Source organism: Mesoplodon densirostris, chromosome 20 (genome assembly GCF_025265405.1).
Source record: "Mesoplodon densirostris isolate mMesDen1 chromosome 20, mMesDen1 primary haplotype, whole genome shotgun sequence".
In the NCBI taxonomy this organism is placed as follows: Eukaryota; Metazoa; Chordata; class Mammalia; order Artiodactyla; family Ziphiidae; genus Mesoplodon; species Mesoplodon densirostris.
In genome coordinates, this window is record NC_082680.1 from 26,949,409 (window position 1) to 26,972,181 (window position 22,773).

General features: G+C 42.7%; 1 protein-coding gene across 2 annotated transcripts in view; it reads left to right on the top strand.

The window, feature by feature from the left end:
- The first annotated feature begins 3,185 nt into the window (after window positions 1-3,185).
- The window catches only part of UNC5D (unc-5 netrin receptor D), a 620,692-nt gene continuing 601,104 nt past the window's right edge, over window positions 3,186-22,773 (top strand). For both annotated transcript variants that reach the window (XM_060085992.1, XM_060085993.1), the window contains exon 1: window positions 3,186-3,288. In XM_060085992.1, the coding sequence (XP_059941975.1) occupies window positions 3,186-3,288 (103 nt within the window). The remainder of the gene's footprint in view (window positions 3,289-22,773) is intronic.

A 22,773-nucleotide genomic window follows, 5' to 3' on the forward strand; every position in this document is an offset into this window, starting at 1 on the left:
AGGGTGTATTGATATGTGAAACATAGTTAGTACAAGATGCATAATGAATATGTGGTCTGTAATAGGTGTGGTAATACTGAAGACCGAACCTCTCCCAACCCAATTGCTAAACAGTACTGAGAAAGATGAGGCAGAATGTCTATCTCTGGAAAACCCTATGGAATGGACAGGACTTCAGACTTCATCTTGGGTTTAGAATTGTGCAAGCTGGTGCCTCATTCTTTCTTTCTTTCTTTCTTTATTTTTGGCTGTGTTGGGTCTTGTTTCTGTGCGTGGGCTTTCTCTAGTTGCAGCGAGCGGGGGCCACTCTTCATCACGGTGAGCAGGCCTCTCACTGTCGCGGCCTCTCCAGTTGTGGAGCACAAGCTCCAGACGTGCAGGCTCAGTAGTTGTGGCTCACGGGCCTAGTTGCTCCACGGCATGTGGGATCTTCCCAGACCAGGGCTCGAACCCATGTCCCCTGCATTGACAGGCAGATTCTCAACCACTGCGCCACCAGGGAAGCCCCCCTTTTTTTAAAAAAAAATATTTATTTATTTATTTGGCTGTGCTGGGTCTTAGTTGCAGCACAGGGGATTTTCCTTGCGGCGTGCGGTATCTTTAGTTTCGGCATGCAGGCTCTTAGTTGTGTCGTGCGGGCTCTAGTTCCTTGACCAGGAATCAAACTGGGCCCCCTGCACTGGGGGCACGGAGTCTTAACTGCTGGACCACCACAGAAGTCCCTGGTGCCTCATTCTTAATGTTCAGCCCCTTGGTTATGTGACCTTGGGTGAATCACTTCTCTACTCAGCCTGACTCTCCTTATCTGCCCAACAGGGATAATAGTACCTGACTTCCAGGGTTCGCTTCTGCTCTAAAAAACAACAACAACTACATATAACAAATATTTATATGTATAACAAAATATATATTTATATATGTATGTGTGTGTGTGTATGTGTGTGTATCCCATTCCTTGAGCAGGGTATGCATTCAAAGGTTCTTAGTTTCCTTCCTTCTCTCTTAACTGTCATCGCAATTTTACTTGACTTATTAATCTCACCTATTAACCTTATTAGCTCATCTATTTTCTAGATATTTTTTCAAAATAAAATTGTTTTTACTTTTGCTCCCCTTTGGAGACAGTGGTAATACTTAAATACTATTTTGGAGAAACACAGTAATTCCCTTTTCTTTCTTTTTTCTTTTTTTTCTTTAAGAAAATACTCATTTGTGATATAACTGCCACATGGTCTTGAAGAATAAAGTCAGAGGATGAATGACTATTTTCCAGAGGACAGGTAAAGCATATTTGGTAGATTAATTCCCAGTTCACCTTCTCAGAGGAAAAGGACAAAACCCTCATTTACCAAGATTCTAAAGAGATTTTCAGGCGAGTCCCTAGCCCACCCCACATCAGTCTTTGCTTTGAAGCCTTCACTCCCCAGAGCTTGGTTTTCTTGACCAGGTCCCAAACCTTTTATTGAGGGTAAGAAGACTGGAGGAAGCAACTGCTGACAGTCACGTGTCTGGTGGCACTCAGGAGAGGGATGGCATATGTGCTTATCAGGGAATCAGTCTTTCTGCCTATCATCCTTTTTTCCTAGGAAGAAAGCGACTTAGCGCAATTACCTCATCCAGAACTATTACCTCACTTTAAACTATTTATTCTCCAGAGAAAGGTGTTTCGGGTCAGGTGGCACTTTGACCAGAGAGAGGGATTTTTTCAAAGTACTGTATTGATATTGACTGTGGGCAGTGGGGAGGTGTTGGGAACGCTGTCTTTCTTTCAAACCAAGATTTCATTTTCTATTGGGGTCCACCAGGCAAAAGGCGACACATATTCTGACCAGCTGAGTTCTGGCATCATTCTGGGGACTCGAATACGGTGCTCTGACCATGGAGCCTTGAACTCAGGGCCTACCCCCCAAGTGTGTTCTTTGCTCTGAAACTGTGTGGCCCAAGGCAATCTCTTTTAAATGACTCCTTCTGCAAATGGGGAGGCAACCGGGAGGTACTTTCAAAAGCAGGCAAATGAAGATTTGACAACCTATTCAAAACAAACCACACTTTTAAGGAAAGTCTTTCCTTCTCATTACAAAGGCCCAGCACGACTTCCTTTCCCTGATACTTAGGAGGAAGGCAATTGCCAGGGCCCAGATTTAAACGAAACAGGAGCCATCAGAAACGAAAGAGCTTTCTGAAAATTTGGGGGCTTCCGGGGTGATTAGGACCACAGACAAGGGAATTGCGGAAAAAAAGAAAAAATAAAAATCGATCCCATACCCCTCACGCACCCATGACTTCCCCACCTCTTTATGTACATGCATGCACATTTAGCTTAGTTGCAATAATGGGTTTATTCCAGTGCTATTTTTTTCCCACTTGGCATTTGTCTTTTTTTTTTTTTCTTTTGAATTTTTCTGGAGTGGTGTCTGGTCTGATTTTTAAAAATGGAAGCAAGAGGGGCAGGGCTGTGAAAGGGCTCAAAGTTGAACGAAACAGTGGTTTCCAGGAAGCAGCAGACTCAGGCTGCCGAGATGCCCACGTCTTTCTGCGCTGGGTTCGCCTCCAGGCCCGCAGGCTTTGCTCACATCTTGGAGCGAGCGTGACTTCCGCAAGCCCAGCGGCGGTCCTGCTCCCGAGCTCGCGGAGGCACCTGGGGGCGCGCGCAGCCGCCACGGGGCTCACCTGCGCCTCCCTGCCGCCAGCCCCGCCCCGCCCCGCCCCGCCCCGCCCCACCCCGCCCCGCGCCGCCCGCCCGCCCGCGCGCCCGCCGCCGCCGCCGCCGCCGCCCCGCCCCGGCCGGGCTCATTGGTTGCCGCTCGGAGGGGAGGAGAAGGGGCGGCCTCTGGGGGGGGTCTCATTAGCGTTGCTGGCTCCTTCCTCCGCTCCCTAGTCCGGAACTCGGCGGCGGCTGGAGCGCTGCGAGCGAGCGGTGCGGCAGGGACGGCGGGCGACTCGGGCAGTGACCGTGGCAGCAGCGGTCGCCCCGCCGTGGGAGGCTATGGGGACGCGCGCATCCTCTGGGTGCCCAGCGCGCGGCGGCTCGGAGCGCCCTGCCCTGCTGCTGTAGGGAGCGGCGGTGGAGCAGTCACTCGCCGAAGACCCCCGGGACACATTTGCTTCGGCCCCTGGCTCGCCGTGCCTCTCCCGGGCTCCCGGGGCGCGGAAGAGGATCCGTACTCCCGAGCGGGGCAAGCAGCATGGGGAGAGCGGCCGCCGCAAGAAGAGGCGCTGGAGGGGCGCGCCGGTGGCTCTCTTGGCTGGAGCTCTGCTTCTGGGCGGCGGGGGCTGCGGCTGCCCGAGGTAAGCGCGGGGTCGAGCGGGCGGCGGAGCCGGGGGCGAGGCGGCCGAGCGGGACCCGCACCTATGGCGTTGGCTTCCCAAGTTGCGCCCTGCACCTCTCCGCGCGCTGAGCGCAGCGTGGTGGGACTCGGGCGGAGGACCTCCGAGGGGACCACTGTCTCCCACCCCAAGTTCGCGATCAGCCGCCGTCCTACAGGTTGCTGGGACTGGGGCCCCTACCCTTCTTTTCCTCTCGTCGTTTGCTGCATTTTCCGAGCCCTCCCCAATTGCTGCAGACTGGTGTCCCCACCTCTTCATTCCAGTCTCGCTCCCCCCAGTCCACTTCCTTCCGAGGCGAGATCGTTCACGGGTGGGCGCCCGTAGGGGTGTCCGAGAGTTCCTGGGGAGGGGCGCCAGGTGATGAGAGTCTCTGGAGGGTGCGCTTGAATGGAGAGGGCGCCTTTTCTCTGGGGGAGCAGCACCCAGGCTGAAGTCCGCGAAGCTCGACACCTCTCGGGCGACAGCGAGGTCCTGGGCAGCAGTGGGCTTTCTTTCGAGGAGGCCGCGGTGTGCGGGAGCTCGGGAGAGCGGCGTGCACCGTCCGCGTTTAACTGCGCCGGCAGTGCCCAGCCGGGTTAGCAGTTGGTCCGAGGCCGCTCACTCGGCGCCTCCTCTCCCTGCCCGGTGCCGGCTCCAGCCCGGGAGCTCGTGAGCGCGGGGCCCCCTGAGCGGCTGGGAAGCCGCTGCTTCTTTCCGACTTAGAAACGTAGACCCCATTTTTCCTGGATCCTCTGGACTCTGGCAGAGTAACATTCTGCACCTGGTTTCAGCTCCACCTTGAGCGAGGACTGGGAGCATCAACTTAAAACAGCGGACTTGCTTTGAAGATGATCAGAGGCAGTTTTACACGTAGCTTGAGGACTGTGGCTTTACCCTTGAAATCATCCGGAAGCTTTTCCTTCCCGCTCTTTCTTTATTCCTAGGTGTCATCCATTAGGCTTAGAATTTGTAATTGCCTTAAATGATTTACCTAACGCTTGACTGGCGAGGGGTGAAACTGATCTGCCCACCTTACCTCTACCTTGAACGTATTGTGAGTAGCCGGAAGACAGGAAAGGGTGGAAAGGGTTGAGGACGATCACAGAAAAACCAGTGTAATCTCATTTTTATAAAAGCTAACGGTGTGTTAAAAGCAGTCGTGCTGCCTGGAATGAAGAATTAAGAAAAGAAAAAAGTGGATAGAGGTTTTTCCCTTTTATGATCCTATTCAGTGACTATTTGCATTTCATTTCTTGAAAAGTTTTTGGGTTTTTGTTTTTGTTTTTGTTTTAATGGAACAGGCTTTTTAAAAAGCAGGAAAGGTTTAAAAATGAGCCTCAAGTGATTGCACACACTGGGTGATGGTGAAGCATAGTTCTTTTCCTCGCTGGGAGAAGCACAAGCTTCAGCCATTTAATTTACTACAGAGAATGCCTCCTTGCAAAGTCAGCTCTGAGTTGTTTTTAATACACTACTCGGGGGAAAAGCGGGCCTTTTCTGAGTGTTGATTTAAATGTCTGAGTTTCCACTTGCTGTTCTATGCTGAATACCTAAGAGTGACTGACTCCACATACTGACCCTTTGAATTTGGTTGGTGGGGCTGTCTTGAAGCCAGCTTGAAACAAGAGGTGCGGACCTGCCAAAAGCCTCTTGGATGGAGTTTTGCTGGCTGTGAAACTAAGGCTAGCACCTCCTGTCTGCAAGCTGTTCTTCAAAGGACTCCTGGAAAACACTGTACACTCCGCAGGCTTATTTACAACAAATGTCTTGCACAGATCATAGAAATGTTCAAGACACATGGAGTGGAGCGGTCCATCTGACTAATATTTCCCTTGTAGTATTTTACTTTCTGGGGCAGGAAGCCTGTTACCTTTAGCACCTGTCAGAGATTCCCCAAGAAATGAGCAGTAAACAGGCTATAAAATCTGTGAAGCCGCGTAACCTGGCTTGGGACAGGTGGGTACAATTAGGGTTTTCCGAACAAAAGGTGCCGTTTCAAAGTTATTTAAGTACTCCCAGCTGAGGAGGGTGCCCCCTCATTAAAAGCAAGATGAGACGCACCCAGGGGACATGTTTGCTGAGTAGTGTCACCGCATTCTCTGGGGTTGGCCCTACAGTGTTCTTACTTATCCAAGTAAATAGTTTTTTTGTTCTACAAGCCGTTTCATGTTGGTTTGAACCAAGGTGCTCCGCCTTCCCGAAACAACAGGATAGACAGAATTATGCCATTTGCTTTGATTATATAAGAAGATTGAACAATTCAGTAGCCATTTCTTTACAAATAGTTATCATTTATTTGTTTCCAAGATGATTGTACCAACTCCTTTTGTCCCCCATTTCTTTCCCTCCATACCTAAGGTAAAACCCTCTGAAAATTGCAACAAGATTTCAGATGATTGGCTTTGAAGGTCCTCAATGAGGAAAACACATGGGGCAAGGGACTGCCTGCAGAAACTAGCAGTGGCCCAAGGAGCCATGTTCTGGTTCCCTCCTTTGTAAGCTAGACTTAATTCTTGAGATTTATGTTCTTGGTGGATAGCATACTTACTGTAAGGAAAGCACTTGGGTACCATGATTACTGTATATTTTAACACTTTCCAAGTTAAAAGAAGGGGGTTTAAAAGTTATTCATGACCTGCCAAGTGCTAATTGAATCCACATCATGCTGTCACACTGATTTGTTTTTGTTCTTTGAAAAAAAGGAGCACTGCTGTTGATCTGGTTGTGATTCCTCTATTAGATACTGTACATAGATATACCAGTCTGAAGGCAGGGAGGAAGATGATCTTAGCTGGGCTGAGCTTTCACACAATTCCTTCTTTTAAAAATTTTCGTGGACAATGAAATCTTCCTTACGGTAACCATAGTGATGCATTAAGGGCAAGAGAAATACACATCTGTTTTATAGGCACAATAGGGTCGCATGGTTTACGCATACTTAAATCCATTTACCTACCTCGTTCCTGCAGTTTTATATCTATGTTCACTTTCTCCTTAACGAATATAATTACTGCCTCCGCCACCCCGCATTCTGTTTCCTTTTCCTCCAAAATCTTCCCCTCCAAAGGGCTAGGAGAAAAGAGCCTTTTCTTGTAATTTCTTGGTGGGTTTTTCTTTTTGTGACTCTTGGGTTGTGCTCTTCGTTTGAGCAGTCCAGTGGTATCTTTTTTTCCTGCCCGACAAGGGGTTCTGCTCAAGAAATCTCTTAAGTATCTCAGCTGATAAGAAGAGATTCATTGTTCTTACCTGACCCTATAGTGGCAGCATGTGTCACCCTTTTTCATAATCTTACTAGGAAAAATAGTCATGTCAGCCTTCCATTCTTCCTCACTCTTTGAATGACCCATCTGTGGGTCTCTGGTTCTTTAAGTGGTACCCCATAGGTTGGGGAAACCCATGGAACCCCGGGAGTCCTCCGTGAGTTCCATCAAAACTCTATGACTGAGTGGGTCTCGTAGTTCTAGACCCTGCTGTCTTAGTAGTTAGGGAAGAAGCACTTTTCTGTCTGTTGCCTCAATGACTTGTAAACGTTTTATCATCCTCCTTCTACCAAATAAGGACCCAACTTGAAATATTGCCAACTTTCAAGGTTTACCAAGAAATTGGTTGTTCAGGAGATAATGAATATTTGATGTCACTCCCTCGGGTCTTTCTTTCTTTTTAAAATATGGAGGCTGGGGACCCAGACCATAGGTGTTGCAGTCTAATCCCAAAGACCAAGTGTATGAAGAAAGATTTATTCCATAACATTTTCTTAAGGAAGGTGGTGGTGGTGATGCAGGATGTCCTCTTTTTTTTTTTTCTTTTTTTTTTTTTGCGGTACGCGGGCCTCTCACTGTCGTGGCCTCTCCCGTTGCGGAGCACAGTCTCCGGACGCGCAGGCTCAGCGGCCATGGCTCACGGGCCCAGCCGCTCCGCGGCATGTGGGATCTTCCCGGACCGGGGCACGAACTCGTATCCCCTGCATCGGCAGGCGGACTCTCAACCACTGCGCCACCAGGGAAGCCCTAGGATGTCCTCTTAAGCGGCAGGCACAGATGTTCCCAGCCTGGATGTGTCCCCCTCCTTGATTACACCTTTGCCGTTAATTCTGATTGTCCCGTACACTGGGCAGTGCTACTTGACCAGCTGCGTCATTGTCTCTGTCCTCCTTATTCTGCTGCCTTCATGAACTAACAGCATGACCGAATAACCAAGGGGGGCTCACCTCTGTCATTCTTGGCCGCGTACTCTAGGTAAAGACACTTACTTGCTCACCCAGTCATTTGCTTCACGGCCACCACTGGCATGAGACCTATCACCGTATTGCTGCCACGCTTTGTGTTACGCCTGTTCCTTAAGAGAAGGCGTTTGTGCAGTCTTGCTTGAATATTAGATATTAATAGTAATGACTGTTTTTAGCAGGTGCCATTCATTACTCTAAAGACTTTTACACACATGAACTTACATAATCCTTAAAGTAACTTAACATAACTTAAAATAACTCTGAGGTGAGTACTCTTATTATCCTCCTTTTGAAGATAGCAGAAGAGCTGCACAGAGAAGGTAAGTACCTCGCTCAAGGCCGCGGAGTTAGTATGTGGTGGCGCCTGGATTTGAACCTATGCAGTCTGACTCCAGAGCCCACAATAAAGATGCTTTTCTAAACTGTGCCGAAAACAAAATGAGTCTGATATTTTGGTGACATAAGTACTAAAATTATATCTCTATAACTATGAGACTTGGAGAAGAATTTAGAGGAGCTTAAATAAATCTATAAATGTATTCAGATACGTCTCAGAGATTTATGTTGTACGCAAACAGCCACCCTCTCACCATTCAGCTTAATATACTTTGGGATCAGATTCACACTTAAAATTCTGAGTGCCAGCTTCTAATATGATAGCTTGCTTTCTTTTCCCCCCCAGTTTTGAATTTCAACACAAAATATTACTCTGAATACGCCATCCATGGAATGGCAGAACCCAAGAGACTATTTGTTGCCTGTCTTATATTTTTAGCCTTGTTTGCCGGGGAATGTGAAGCATGAGATTTGAGAATAGATTGTTAACACCAGAGGCTGCTGTTTCTGCTGTTTTGGGTACTCCTCCTGCGGCTCTTGCAAGGCAGATGGCTAGATTCATTTCCAGAAAATAGATATTCGTTCTATTTTGCATTTCCACTTTGAAAAGAACTTTTAATTGTTTGTACCACATTGCGTTGTATGCTCTTACTGTGAGCATACACATGCTGTGCGTAGATAGTTTTCAGAATTAGGCGAATGTTAATGTATTTCAGTTTGGACCGCGTGAGAAATCCACTGCACACTCTCTTGTGCTTTTGGAGGATTTCTTTGGAAAGTGGGTTTGTGTGCAGGACAGTGTGGACTGCATATGTTGTTCTCAACACCCCTGCCCCCTCTGGACTTCACTGGACTAAGAAATTAGGGACTAAGAAATTAGGGCAGAAGTATTCGGGTTGTGTTGATGGGGCTGAAGTAGAAGCCAAAACACGTAGTACTCTTCTCGGCTTACGTAGGACCACAACAGGATGTAAAATATTTCCTAATATTGTTTCCAAGAGGACAAGAGTACAGGGAGGCCTGTATTTTTCCTATATGATCAGTTTCTTCTGCCAGTTTCCTTCCTAATTAAGAAAGCTGGAAGCCAAAAGCTGTCTTCCAAGTGAAGTCAGTAACAGCCTCACTTAATGCAGATACTGACTTTCTGCCCCTAAATTTCTGGTTCATAAAATGCAAAAGAGCCTTCCTCCCCAGAAAGAGAGACCTTGGCACTTAAGTGTATGTTTCCACTTGAATCTGGCCTTGTAAGGCTGGGAGGAATAATATGGGGTAATTTCACCACAACACAGTGGAACTTGGCTCAGAATGGACTTTACAAAATGCATTGTTTTGCTGATTGAATGGGGTAATTTCTCCCTCAGGTAGGTCCAAGGGAAAATGACATTGCAGACATCCCAGAACGTAAGTGATTAGCAGACATGCAAAGGAAGCAGGAGGTACTAGAGGCTAAAGGGAAGAAGTCATCCTGACTACTTCAAGGGTCCAACCAACACTGGAATAACTATGTTTAATATCATTTGTAGAGTTTACTCACTTACTATAAAAGCAAATGTATTTACTAAATATTGGACTAGAAGATTTGCCCGTAAAGAAATTTGTGGCATGCCTTTTAGAGTTGTTTGCAGGTGATTGGTGGTTTCTGCCTCGTCACAGTACTTATTTAGTAGTTAGCGTCTTTATTTGAATTTAATTTAATAAAACCAACTGGAAGAGGAAGGGAAACCCAAAGATCTTGGGTTATGAAAGCTAAGCTGGTAATATCTGAAACACACAAATCAGGGCTTTTCAAATGTTAATGTGCATTTGAATCACTGTAGATCTTGTTAAAATGCACATTCTGATTTGGTAAATCTGGGGAGGGGCCTGAGAGCCTGCATTTCTAACCAACTTCTAGATGACACCATCTGACCACACTTTGAGTAGCAGGGTCATGGATGACAGTAATTCAAGTTTTGGGGGTTTGTTTTTGATTTTCAATATTGATTTTCACTTGGAAGCCAGTACGAAGTGGAATTCTATGTAGCAATATTGTAAACATGACAGAAGAATAGGCAAAGACAAATGTCAGTTTTAACACACAAAAACCTAGAGCTACTCATAAAACAAATAGACATTCTGGGAGTACCATTCTGATGTAATATAGCGTCTTGCTTCCAGCATTTGTAAAGGTGGATGCAGTATTTTCAAAGGCTTGGATTTTATCTTGAAGTAATTGAGGCCTTATGTCTGCATCTACTTCATTTCTGTAAGAAAGAGGAAACTGAGTCCCCCAGAAGTTGAACAGTTTGCCCAAAGTCAGATTTTTGCTGATTCTACCCCCTTTTATCTTACTGTATCTCTTGACTGGCGGTGCACTTAAAAACGATCCCGAGTTCAGGATATTGAGAGAGTAAGGCTACACTTAAGGAAGAGATAGAACAGAAACAGTTGGTTAGAAACAAAAACAGAGGAATGTTCACACGGGATAGGGATGCTCGCCAAGGAGCTGGATCCTTGTTGTCACAACATGGTGTGGGACTAGGTTTTGGGTCCTTCCTTGCTGCTGGACACTTATGTCTACTTGGCAGTGCCCATCATGCTTACTGTTACTTACCCAGCGCCTGGCAGTGCTGGTCCCATAGCACATTCTAAACAATCATTTTTACTCTAAGCTTATTGCGTTAAGGTATAAATAATATTGAGGATAACATTTCTAAAATGTACTCAATATGGGGCTAAAACATTCAGGAAAATTAGTTGCCAGAAGAAATTAAATAACTGTAAGAGGGTTTAACATTCCCGCCCCCCAACAGACTGAGAAGCCTACATTCCTAGATAGATGGTTCTACGAAGATGATTAAGTGTAAGATGTGACATTAGCGCGGATGGCTCTTTTGCATAATAATTCATTTGCGTGGAAGTCAACATGTTTCAGGTGCATTCACAGTTCGGATTGTTTCGGATTTGTACATTCACCCTGTTGTTGAACAGAGGATGAAGGTAAGGTTTAGCGGTTTTTTTCAACCAAGGCTAGACAGAGAGCCATAACTAGTACTAGGACCAGCAGCTGAGTGTCCAGATGGTTTCTGGGCCTTTTTGACTATGAGGTCATTCTAGTTTATTACCAAATAGATTGGTTGCACTTAAGTTGGACCGTACAACATTCTGCTCACATTGTATTTGAGACGGGGCATGGGTACATGAACACGTGGGACAGAGAAAGAAACGAGTAAAAACCTTCAGGGATACCGTGTTGGCTTCTGGGTTTATGTGGTGTTAGGTTTCTCATGGTTATGAACAGAAGTGGTGTCATCTGGAAGAGGGGGTGGTAGGAAATGTAGCAGCAGTGGTTTGAGGCAAGTAAAATTGTGAATTTATGGAAAATGGTATATACTGCAGTGTGGCCTAAGGGGTATGGGAAAAGTTCTCAGGAACTTGCTGAGCAATAGTATTTTCTTTTTTTTTTTTTAATTTATTAAATTGATTTTATTTTTGGCTGCATTGGGTCTTTGTTACTGTGCGGGCTTTCTCTAGTTGTAGCGAGCGGGGGCTACTCTTCATTGCAGTGCACAGGCTTCTCATTGTGGTGGCTTCTCTTGTTGCGGAGCACAGGCTCTAGGCGCACGGGCTTCAGTAGTTGGCAGCACGTGGGCTCAGTAGTTGTGGCTCGCGGGCTCTAGAGCACAGGCTCAGTAGTTGTGGTGCACGGGCTTCGTTGCTCCGCGGCAGGTGGGATCTTCCCGGACCAGGGCTCGAGCCCCTGTCCCCTGCGTTGGCAGGCGGGTTCTTAACCACTGTGACACCAGGGGAGTCCCATGTTTTCTTAAAAACAACAAAGGATTTAAAATTTAGTTCATTAAATAAAAATCACAGGTAGTTCTGCCGTTTTATTTTAAAGTTGTCATTACAGACGCCAAACACTCCTTAGAAATATACTACTGGCTTCATAATCTGCATCACTTTCTAAATACTTTGTCTTTATTATTAACTTTGTGCTTTATTTTTTCTTTCTGTATATAGTTGTGGAACAAGGTTAAAGTCTTTTAATTGGTATTTGGAAGGTGTGTGGCGGCACAGTGCATTTGGACTTGCAATAATAATTTTCATCAACGTGTCTTTAAGAATTATCTAACCTATTTTTAGAAAGAAATAGAAAAAAATACAGACCTCAAAATAAAGTTCTTTGCCAGAGAAATATGTGTGTTGTAGGCCTTTTGAAAGGAGCTGAGGAAATTGTAACTGTCCTTCATCCGAATAGGTGACCCTTGTATCTCTCTCAGCCTAGAGACCAGCAGCTACAGTGACTGCCAGCAGCTTGCATCAGGAAATTTCCAAAGTTGTCTCCCTTAAAAAAAAAAAAAAAAGCAGTCAGGAGGTTCACAGGTTTTCTCAGTGTGAGGTATGTGGGTGGGATGTAAGTGTTTGGGGGTTTGCTTTAAAGAAAGAAAGGTTTTTAAAATGTTTGTCATTTTTTTCACCTTGGAGAAGACAAACAAACAAAACAAACCCACCCACCCCAAATACAAAAATGAAAACTAAAACCCATTGGCTGTTTTCTCAAGTTTAGCAGACAGCTTGAAATGAACATCCGTCTCGGATAGCGATGTGAAAAGACAGCTCTCCTGTATCATGTCCTGCAGCAGACAACACCATTACTTGTGCAGCCAGTTATTAATAATTGTCAAGGGGATAAGTGCTTAATGGATATCTGTGTGTATGTATTATGTATTAGTAGAATGTCATATATCATCATTATTGCAAACTTACATCATTAAACTTCTATGCTGTTAATTTAAATGCTATTAGTAACACTTAAACTTGAGACGGAGACACAGTTTTGACTTGAAAGTTAGCTTCTTTTCTTTTCTTTTCTTTTCTTTTTTTTTTTTTGCGGCACGCGGGTCTCTCACTGTTGTGGCCTCTCCCGTTGCGCAGCACAGGCTCCGGACGCGCAGGCTCAGCTGCCATGGCTCACGGGACCAGCCGCTCCGCGGCATGTGGGATCTTCCCAGACCGGGGCACAAACCCGTGTCCCCTGCGTCGGCAGGCGGACTCTCAACCACTGCGCCACCGGGGAAGCCCGAAAGTTAGGTTCTTAATTTGAGCACTCACGTTTCTCTCTTTCTCGCTGGTCTCTCCCATCCAACCCCCAACTCTCAGTCTACCCTTGCTTCCTGTCTCCTCCTCAAGTCAAAACGGCCTTCCCGTTCCAGCAGTGTGGTGGGCTGCAAAGTTCAAGGCTACATGGCCTCCAACACGTCACTTTTTTTCTGGTTCTTTTTATTTCTAAAATGAGAAGTAACGCAATTATTGTGAAAGCTCCTTCCTGCTCTAACATTTTATGATGCTGTGTATCGTTTTCAGTACCCTTTATTCATGGTACTTTTAAAATATCATTTCAGGAAGCATTTCTTGGCATTTTAAATAGGCATCAAAACCTTCGATAACAGATACTCTGAAAGTAGAATTTTCAGGACAAGTTTGTAGGACTTCAGGAATGATGCTGGTGAGCCTTGGCTTAAGTGTTTTTAAGAATGCATCATCAATAAAAGAAGTGTAATTTTATGTATCGGTTTCTCTTAAATCAGTGGTTGTACACTAATGCATACATAGGCTGCTCCAGCAGCAGAAGTGGGATGAGTGGGAGAGGGCCGCGGGGGCTGGAATCCTCCACGGCAGCCCAGTGTTACCCAGTTGGGTGCGTGGGCCCGTGGTTGCTAGATTGACTTTTTCTTTTTTAGCAGAAACCATCTCTATGCTATTTCATGGTAAATTTCCAGATTTGAATTCTTCTCATCATTTTAATAAAACACCTTTAGTTTAAGCAAGAGTCACAAGATACAGCACTCAACCTTCCAGTTTGTCTCAAGTCAGTGACTTTTTCCACCTTTTGTTAAGAGATTTAAAGGATCAGGGAGTCAGTTGGTCCTCATTTTCAATAATTGTCTTTGAGCTTTGTGGAGGAGCACTGTCTATGGTCTTCCTTTCCTCGTTTGTTCTCGTGATTTGATGACCATCTCTAGTGTTGTGTTTGGGTTGCTTTTTCTTTTTGTGTGTGTATCGTAGTTTTTGGGTTTGCTGTTTCCATGAGGTTTTGATATAGTAGTCTATATATGTACAAGGTTGTTTTAAGTTGCTGGTCTCTTTCCCGCCTAGAGAAGTTCCTTTAGCATTTGAGGAGCATTGTCTAAAAGCGGAAGATCAAAAGCATTTGAGTGGTCTTTTATTTAACATATGAAAAACACTAATTTGGTCACTGAGTTTCTATGTGCCTCTCTATCCCATTTGTAAAGAAGAATCATACAATTATATTGCTGGAAAGGGCCCTAAAATTTCTAGGCTGAAGCTCAAATCTCTACGTGGGCAACCAAAGTCTAGAGAAGCAGCGTAGCTTGCTGGACTTGTAGGAGGTCATTTCTGTCAGTGTTTGCCCATGAACCCAGATCTTCATTTTCTCAATGTTGTTCTTGCCCCTTCTCCTTTTCAGGCCCATAATAACAAAAGCAGTTGATAGAGGCACCAAGGAAATCAAAAGAATGATACCAGAAGACTAAAGCCTACTGATCGTTTTACACTTCTGTTAGAGGATGCTTTCCTTTTATTTAAAATGTTTATATTTTTCTAAATACCTTTGAAATAGGATAGATTTTTCATCTTTGGCACCATTCTGAATCGTACAGTGTTGGGGCTATGATTTGAGGGGCTCAAGTTGGTTCATTGTAGCAGAGCTGATGGACATTGTATTACATTATTATCTGTATTACATTATCCATATCTACATTATAGGTTTATTTTGTGTTTTTATGGAATTTACGGTGAGTCAAGATTTTGTTCCAATTACTTACCCTCTGCATACTTGGTAACAGTTTTGTTCAGTATGAATCTACTAGCAGACCCTAACTACTTTCTAAATATAATTATTTTAAAAAATTTATACATAGGATGAAGATAGTCACTTCTCTTATACTGTGGGATGTTAGTGCCATGAGTTAGAATAGGAAACCTTGTGCTTCACCCAAGGAAATAACTTTAGAATGGTGTTTGCCACACAACTCCTAATTCTTATCTGGATAAGTAAATTACTTCCAATTTCCATTTTGCCCTGTTTAAATCTGGATTTTCATGTGTGTTGAGAAGGTAACACTTTCCAGCTGGAATGCTAGATCTGTTGTGATGAGGCGGTTTTATTCAAATGGATACAGTAGTTGGCCACTTAGAGGACCACTAGGTGGATCAGATTTTAAAGATGCACAAGCAATTGTCTTATGCTTCGCTTCGCAGAAAACTTCTGATGTTGGCAGCAGCTTGCCAATGATACCCTCAAAAGGCCATGAATTTGCATCCAAAGAGAGTGAGGATATAATTTTGAAAGCCTCAGTTGCTTCTTCTCATGCATTCTCTGTTGTTCTTTATTTTAAAGCTGAGTTCTGCATTTCTGACGGTCATAATAACTTGTAAAATGCAATTCCTGTAGTTGAGCTGAAGCTTATAAACCCCGGTGATTCTGTAATGATGATTATTCACTTTGAAGCCACCTTACTGGGAAAGTGTTAGATGTGGAGGTTGTCAAAAACTTCAGATTCTTGGAGATTAGTTGTCAAAATATTCAGGGTTTGGTTATTTTTAGCAGTTATCAGTGAAAGATCTTGCTGCTGGAAATGGTGCTTAGGTTTTAAAGCTACAACTTCCCGGTCATCACCTGAAGCCATTATTTTTTTTCCAAATTCACAGAAAGGCTGACATCTTTAGTACTGTCACCTGGGGTTAGGTGAGACGATCACACAGGCAGGGGCTTTGAATATGTGTGACCATCAGCTTTTTAAGTTTAAAATTGATGTTTAATACGTAAACAGTTTTATTGAAACATAGTAGATTGAAAAATGAGCACCAAAAGTTTAATGTAACCCCCGTTCAGAGAAATACGTGTGTTTGTTATTTAAATTTTGAAGAGAAGCTGATGCCAAGAACAGAACAGTTAAGCCATCTCAGAATAGTTGAGCCCAAATCTCAGGGGAGAGGATCCACTGATATATATTTTTTTAAGTTCCTCAGGTTATTCTTAGTTTGGGAATCAAAGCCTGAGAGCTGCTGGTGTAATGGGTGGATTGATTGTGAGCAAATGTAGAAACTGATCCTTTTTTTTTTGAGATTTAAAGACAGCAAAGTGTAAGGGATAAAGGTGACCACCATGTTTCTCCCTCGCACACCCCTCCATATTAGGCGTTATATTTCCATGTTGGATCTCAAATGACTTGGATGAGTGAAACTGGATAATGGCACTCAACATTTCAGTCTTTAGGACCTAGACTTTTCCTGCTAGGATGGAAGAACTTAGATATTCATGAAAGAGATGTGATTAAATAAGAAACATTATATAATCATGGAGAAGAGTTTTAAGAACCCAAGGTTGGAGGTTGCACCATATGTTTCCCTTCTGAACAAAAGCACAGGGGTCCACAAATGGACGTTCCTATTAATTCTCATCTAATATGTCTTAGGTCCAGGATGTAAATGATAAGTGATCACATTTATGAGTGGGTTAATAACTTTGTACTGGTCTTGGTGTCGGAAGGATGAAGGCAGTATAGTTCCTTACAGTGTAGGGCAGGGCCCCAGTCAGCACCATTGGTGTTGACTAAGGAGTTGGGCGGGGACAGCTGGTGCCTCTTTGCTGTTTTAGGAAATGTGGCATAGGAACTCCAAATAAAGCAAATGTTTCTAATATGTCTGTTCACAACTGCCAAAGGTTCCCTATTTGTCTGTGAAATCAAATGCAAGACATTTTGTGACCAGTTGTCGCACATGAGTTTAGTTTTAAAAAATCAATTTAAAATGGCTATCTGTGCACTTACCACCATATTAATAAACCATTATCAACATGTCTCATCTGTATGTCTCTCTTGAACTCCCATCCCTCTGGTTCTCCTTCAAAAGTAATATTGCTTGAATTTTGTGCTTATCATTTCCTGGTCTTTAAAACTATTTTTTAAAATTAATTAATTTATTTATTTATGGCTGTGTTGGCTCTTCTTTTCTGTGCAAGGGCTTTCTCTAGTTGCGGCAAGCGGGGGCTACTCCTCATCATGGTGCACGGGCCTCTCACTATCACGGCCTCTCGTTGAGGAGCACAGGCTCCAGACACGCAAGTTCAGTAATTGTGGCTCACGGGGCTAGTTGCTCCGCGGCATGTGGGATCTTCCCAGACCAGGGCTCAAACCCGTGTCCCCTGCATCGGCAGGCAGATTCTCAACCACTGCGCCACCAGGGAAGCCCTTTAAAACTATTTTAAACAAATATGTATGTCCTCCTAAACAGCGTTTACTTTTGCTTCTTTTTGACATATATTATAGTCTTCAGCGATTGTTTTTTTCACCCGGTATTAGGTTTCAGCTATGTTATTGGATGTACTGTTGTTGAATCCTGTACAATATTTGATGCTGTGACTAAACCATAATTGACTTATTTTACTCGCAGTGACATTTGGCTTGTTTTCAGGTTGTTTTTTTCTCTTATGAAAAGTGCTACTAGGAACATTCATGTACATGTCAATGGCACCCACTTTTCAAGTGTTTCTCATACATCTGAGAGTAGATTACTATGACCCAGAGCATGAACATGTTAAATTTTCCAGATAATGCCAAAGCATTTTTCAACAGTTTGAGTTCCCATCACTTCACATCAGCCAACATTTGATATTTCCAGGCCTAGAGATTTCTGCTTATTTAGTGGGTATAATATGATTATCTCCGCATGGACTTAATTTCCATATCCCTGATTACTAATGAAGTTAAACATTGTTTCATTTATTTCATTGCCATTTATATTTCTTCTACAAAACACCTACTCAAGTCTTTTGCTCATTTTTTCTATTTGCTAATAGAAAATAATAATTTAATTATTAAATTAATAATTTATTGAATTATAGGGAGCTTTAAATACGCATATGTGTATTTGTATATATGTGTATATATATATATATATATATTTTTAGTAAGCTTTAATGTGTTAATGTGTGATTGGAATTTCTTCCCCCAGTTTTTTTTTTAACTTAATGGTATTTTCTGATGACTTGAATTTTTAATGTTACGTTCTCATGAACTCAGGTTTTAATTTTGATGTAATCAATGTTATCAGTGGTTTTATGCTCTTTTGTGTCGTGCTTAGGAAATCTTGCCTAAATCTCGTGAACTATATTCTCCTATATTTCTTCTAAAATTTTATAGTTTTGGTCTTTCGTATTTATGCCTTTAATCGACCTAGAATAGATTTTGTTTTCTGTGTAGAGTTTGAGTTAGGGATTTAATTTCATTCTTTCATGTGAATAACCAATTGTCACAGAACCATTGAGGGGTCTCCCTCCTTTTTCTAATGATCTGCAGTGCCACCTTTGTAACGTGCAAAGGTTTCTTAGATGCGCAGGGATTTTTTAGCCTGGTGTTAAGTGTTCTTCCAATAGTTCCAGCAAACCTTTCTGGTTTTATTTTTTACTGCTTTTTCATGTACCGTCTACTATCTAGACTCCATGCTGTGCCTCAAAATTGTCCCACGATTTCCTTTGTCTTGTGCATTTTGTATATTTCTTATACCTCTATTATCCTGCCTTATGCTGTTGTTTGAGGTATATTTATTTCTCTTTTGCTTCACATTGTATATCCATTTTTGAAAGCAGGCTTTATGTTTTGTTCATCTTTGATACTTTTGAGCAGAAACTGGTGCCTTTTACTGAATAGCTATTTGATAAATCATTGACCTAAACTGGGGTTTGGAATTGAAAGGATCTTAGAAATTATCCAGCCAGTCTCACTGTATTTGCCCACCTATGATCATTGGGATTTGCAGAGTTTAAATGCAATGCCCAAGGTCATATACCCTGGTGGGTCCCTGACTTTTTTTCTTGAGCTTATTTCAGAACACCTTTCACTTCAGTTCTTTGCCCGTAGAACTGATAATATCAGATGCTGTCCAGAAGTAGGAACTAACATTAAGATACTGGAAAACAGGTGAAGACACACATGTGGCAGGTCCATGACCCCTTGGCTGGTTGAGTCAGACAGTGATGTTCGGACATACACGGACAATGATGTTCACATCACATCGAAATATTGAGCATCACCCAAGCAGCTCTGCTGACTCACATCTCTGGGCCTTTGTTCATGCTCCTTGTTCAACAGAACTGTTCTTACAGACCACTGTCCATGAGTCTCTGTACTCCTAGAGATAAATCTCTTCTTATTGAATGTTGTTTCCATACTTTGACATCACTTCTGTTCCTGCACCAGTCAGACCATATTTTAATTCTTTTTTTTATGTCTTTCACTCTTGATTTTTATCACCTGAGGTCAGAGACAATTTTCTATTCTACTGTGTCTCCTCAGCACCTAGCACAGGGCTATGTCTGCTCTAAGTTAGGTTTTTAAGATGTTCTATATGTGAAAATCAAACAAGCAAAAAACCAAAACCTTCAAGTGAGCTTATAAATAAGTCCTGTCATTCCACCATTTAGATGTGTAATCTGGATGAAATCATTGTGCTTCCCCCGCCTAATAAAATATAAAAACTATAGGAAGGATAACCCACTTCCACAATATTAGCTGTTATCACAGTAGTCCAAATTAGCTAAAGAACTTGGTACACATCTTCAAAGATTCCTTGTCAGGGAGATTTTGCTGGGGGAAAAAAGCATGCTAGGTTTGTGACTGAATGAGGCTGTACAGTTGGGAATTTGTATAATCAGAAGAGAACTTCAGGGCCCTAGGTCTTTGGACTGAGGGTCCAAAACAGGGATAATTATAGGAAAAAAAAATGAAGAGAAGAGGGCACCAACTACAGATAGCCCTTTGGCCCAATGGCTGGTCCTGGAAAGCACATCCTGGGATGATCACAGTTTTGGAGGGAGCGTTGCAAAGGAGGAATGGTATGGGGGACTCTCAATGTTTATTTCACCTGACTGTTTACTGCTGGGAGCTTCCGGGCAGGAGAACGTCCAGAAGCTAAGTCAGGGGGCCAGCAGGGCTGACAGCAGAACTTCTTGGAGCGGATGCTTTCTTCTCCACTCTTTTCCTCACATGTGGGCTGCATGGTTAGATGAACACAACTAACGAGCCCAGGGGAGCTTTATTTCCTCTACTCCAAAGAGCTTTTTTGGATGGAAGTGTTTTTCTGACATAAGAATATTACATGCTCATTGTAAGAAGTTTGAAAATACAGGAAGGTCTTTTTTTGTTGCTGAGGCAAGGAATAGTGACTTTATTCAGGAAGCCGGCAGACTGAGAAGATGGCGGACTAGTGTCCCCAAAAAACCATCTTCTGGGAGAGTTTTAAAGAGAACGGAAATCCCCACCAGATCACCCAGAAAGGTGCTTCCACCTCAGGGTAGTTCTCACGGGGCCTCTGGTTGTCAGCAGGTGTCTGCTGTCTCTCCTATCCTTCATCTTTTGGAAAGAGGAACAACCAGTTACCCAAGTACTAAACCAAAGACTTTAATTCTGCTCTTCCTGTCTTTTCGGAATGTTCACTTCTTGGTCGCAGACTCTGAGTACCTCTGTGACATATCTTCAGTGCTTTGGAAAAAGTGAAATGATCACATATCTGTTATTTTTCAACCACCGACCAAAGCTAGTGGACACACCCTTTGTAGTGCCCAAGACCATGGGTAGCAGGCTCTTTAGAAGAATTACATAGCAGAGCTTTGTGTTAACTGAGCCAACTAAATAAGATGCACAATTATTTTTTATCTCTCAGTATGAGAAGGGCACTGATTGAAGCACTACTTTGACATTCAGAACGGAGTTTTTAAATTTCTTGTTTTTGTTTTTTTTTTTGTTTTTAACTCTCCCAAGATAGCTTTGAAGGATGGTTTTCCTATTCTCTGTATGTTACCACATACTGGTTTTATCTCCGCGTCAGAATGAATCAAACCTTGGCCAATATGTGTTCTTCTGACTATTGTAGACTTGAATAAATAGGGATACATTTATTTAGAATATTTATTGTTCTCATGTGTATGGAGGCTGTCTCAGTTGTGCTAAAGCCTTGTCTCTAGGGAGCCAAGAGCAACAATAGCATTACATATACTCAAATTATATTCTGCATTGTTTTCTTTCCTTTTTTTTTTTTCTTGGAGTTGGATAGAAACAAACAATTGTATGGAATTTTCCTAGGCAAAGTTAATTAAGATTAGAACAGTTAGTCATTGCCAGGTCCCCTTCCACCTTCTTCTTACTCTGATTTGTTAATAAAATGCATCTGATATAATTAAGATGTAGAAAATGAAAATCAGAAGACCGTGTTTTATGGCACGCCATGACTTCACATGTTCTCAGTTCCTCCATCCCTCCATCCCTACCCTATCTCCTAGTCAAAGTACTTACCTCCAAAGTGAAAACATCTACAGTTCCTAACTTTCAAAAGTGTTTCCCCCTAGGTGTGTGTATATGTAATGGTATCAGAGTTCTGTAGCTGGTAGTTGTTTTTGTAGTGTGTTGAATGTCTGTTTGTGTTTCCTCATAAAATAGCTTAATGACAGGGGCTGCTAGTTTTCTGAATCTTTGAATACTTGTTGTTTGGCCCGTTTTAATAATTCAGAGAATACATGAATAGATGAATGGATGAATCGTAACCAGCTACAATGGATATTTGTGTGTTGGCTGAGCTCTGGCTTGATAATTATATATGATAATGGTAATGTTTGCTGTGTGCCATCCATCGTGCTAGAGGCTTAACATACATGTGCTTTAATTTCTACAATCCTCTAAAGTAGGTGTTATTACCTGCTTTAGAAATAAGGAAATTAAAAGTCAAATATACGTATCCAAGTCCATACTTCCAATAAGTGGGAGAGTAGTGATTTGGGCCCAGGTCAGTTTTCATTCTAGCATGTGGATTCTTTCCTACTATCATATCAGTGTACCTTCTAACTTTTAAGATGTGGGGTGTGTGTGTGTGTGTGTGTGTGTGTGTGTGTGTGTGTGTGTGTGTAGTGTGTATACACACAAAACACACACACACACACTGGAATATTACTCAGCCATAAAAAAGAATGAAATATGCCATTTGCAGCAACATGGATGGACCTAGAAATGATTATACTAAGTGAAGTAAGTCAGACAGAGAAAGACAAATATCATATGATATCACTTATGTGTAATCTAAAAAGTAATACAAATGAATCTGTATACAAAACAGAAACAGAGTCACAGACATGCAAAACAAATTTATGATTACCAATGGAGAGAGGGAGGGAGGGATAAATTAGGAGTATGGGATTAACAGATACAAACTACTATACATAAAATAGATAAGCAACAGGGACATACTATAGAGCACAGGGAACTATATTCAGTATTTTGTAATAACCTATAATGGAAAATAATCTGAAAAAATATATGTATCTGAATCACTTTGCTGTACACCTGAAACTTTAACACAATATTGTAAATCAACTATACTTCAATAAAGTATTACGTGAGTAGTACAGGAAATACTATTTGTATCCCCCAAGGTAGATTTTTGTCATTATAATGTATTAAAATAAATTTTAAATGAAAAAAATGATGCCCTCCAACTTGATAACAAAGAAGATGTACATGAATATCCAGGATTCTTTGGATATAATACTTCTTTTAGAGCCAGCTATGGTTGGTTTTCCAAAGTAATTTTCCCGAATCACTGTGCTGTACACCTGAAACTAACATGATATTGTAAATCAACTCTACTTCCATTAACCAGAAAGTAGCTTTGCCAGCCACTTCTTCATCACCACATATGAGAGGGGTTTCCTAAGCAAATGTGTGTTGAAATCCATCTTCTTGGTTCTGTTTTTGGCTGCTGTCTCTGGTATCAGCAGTTTATAGATTACGCTTTTTCCTAATGTGTAAATGTCCTTGAATATCAGTCTTGCTTTCACCTTTGAGAGTTTAAACGGCGAG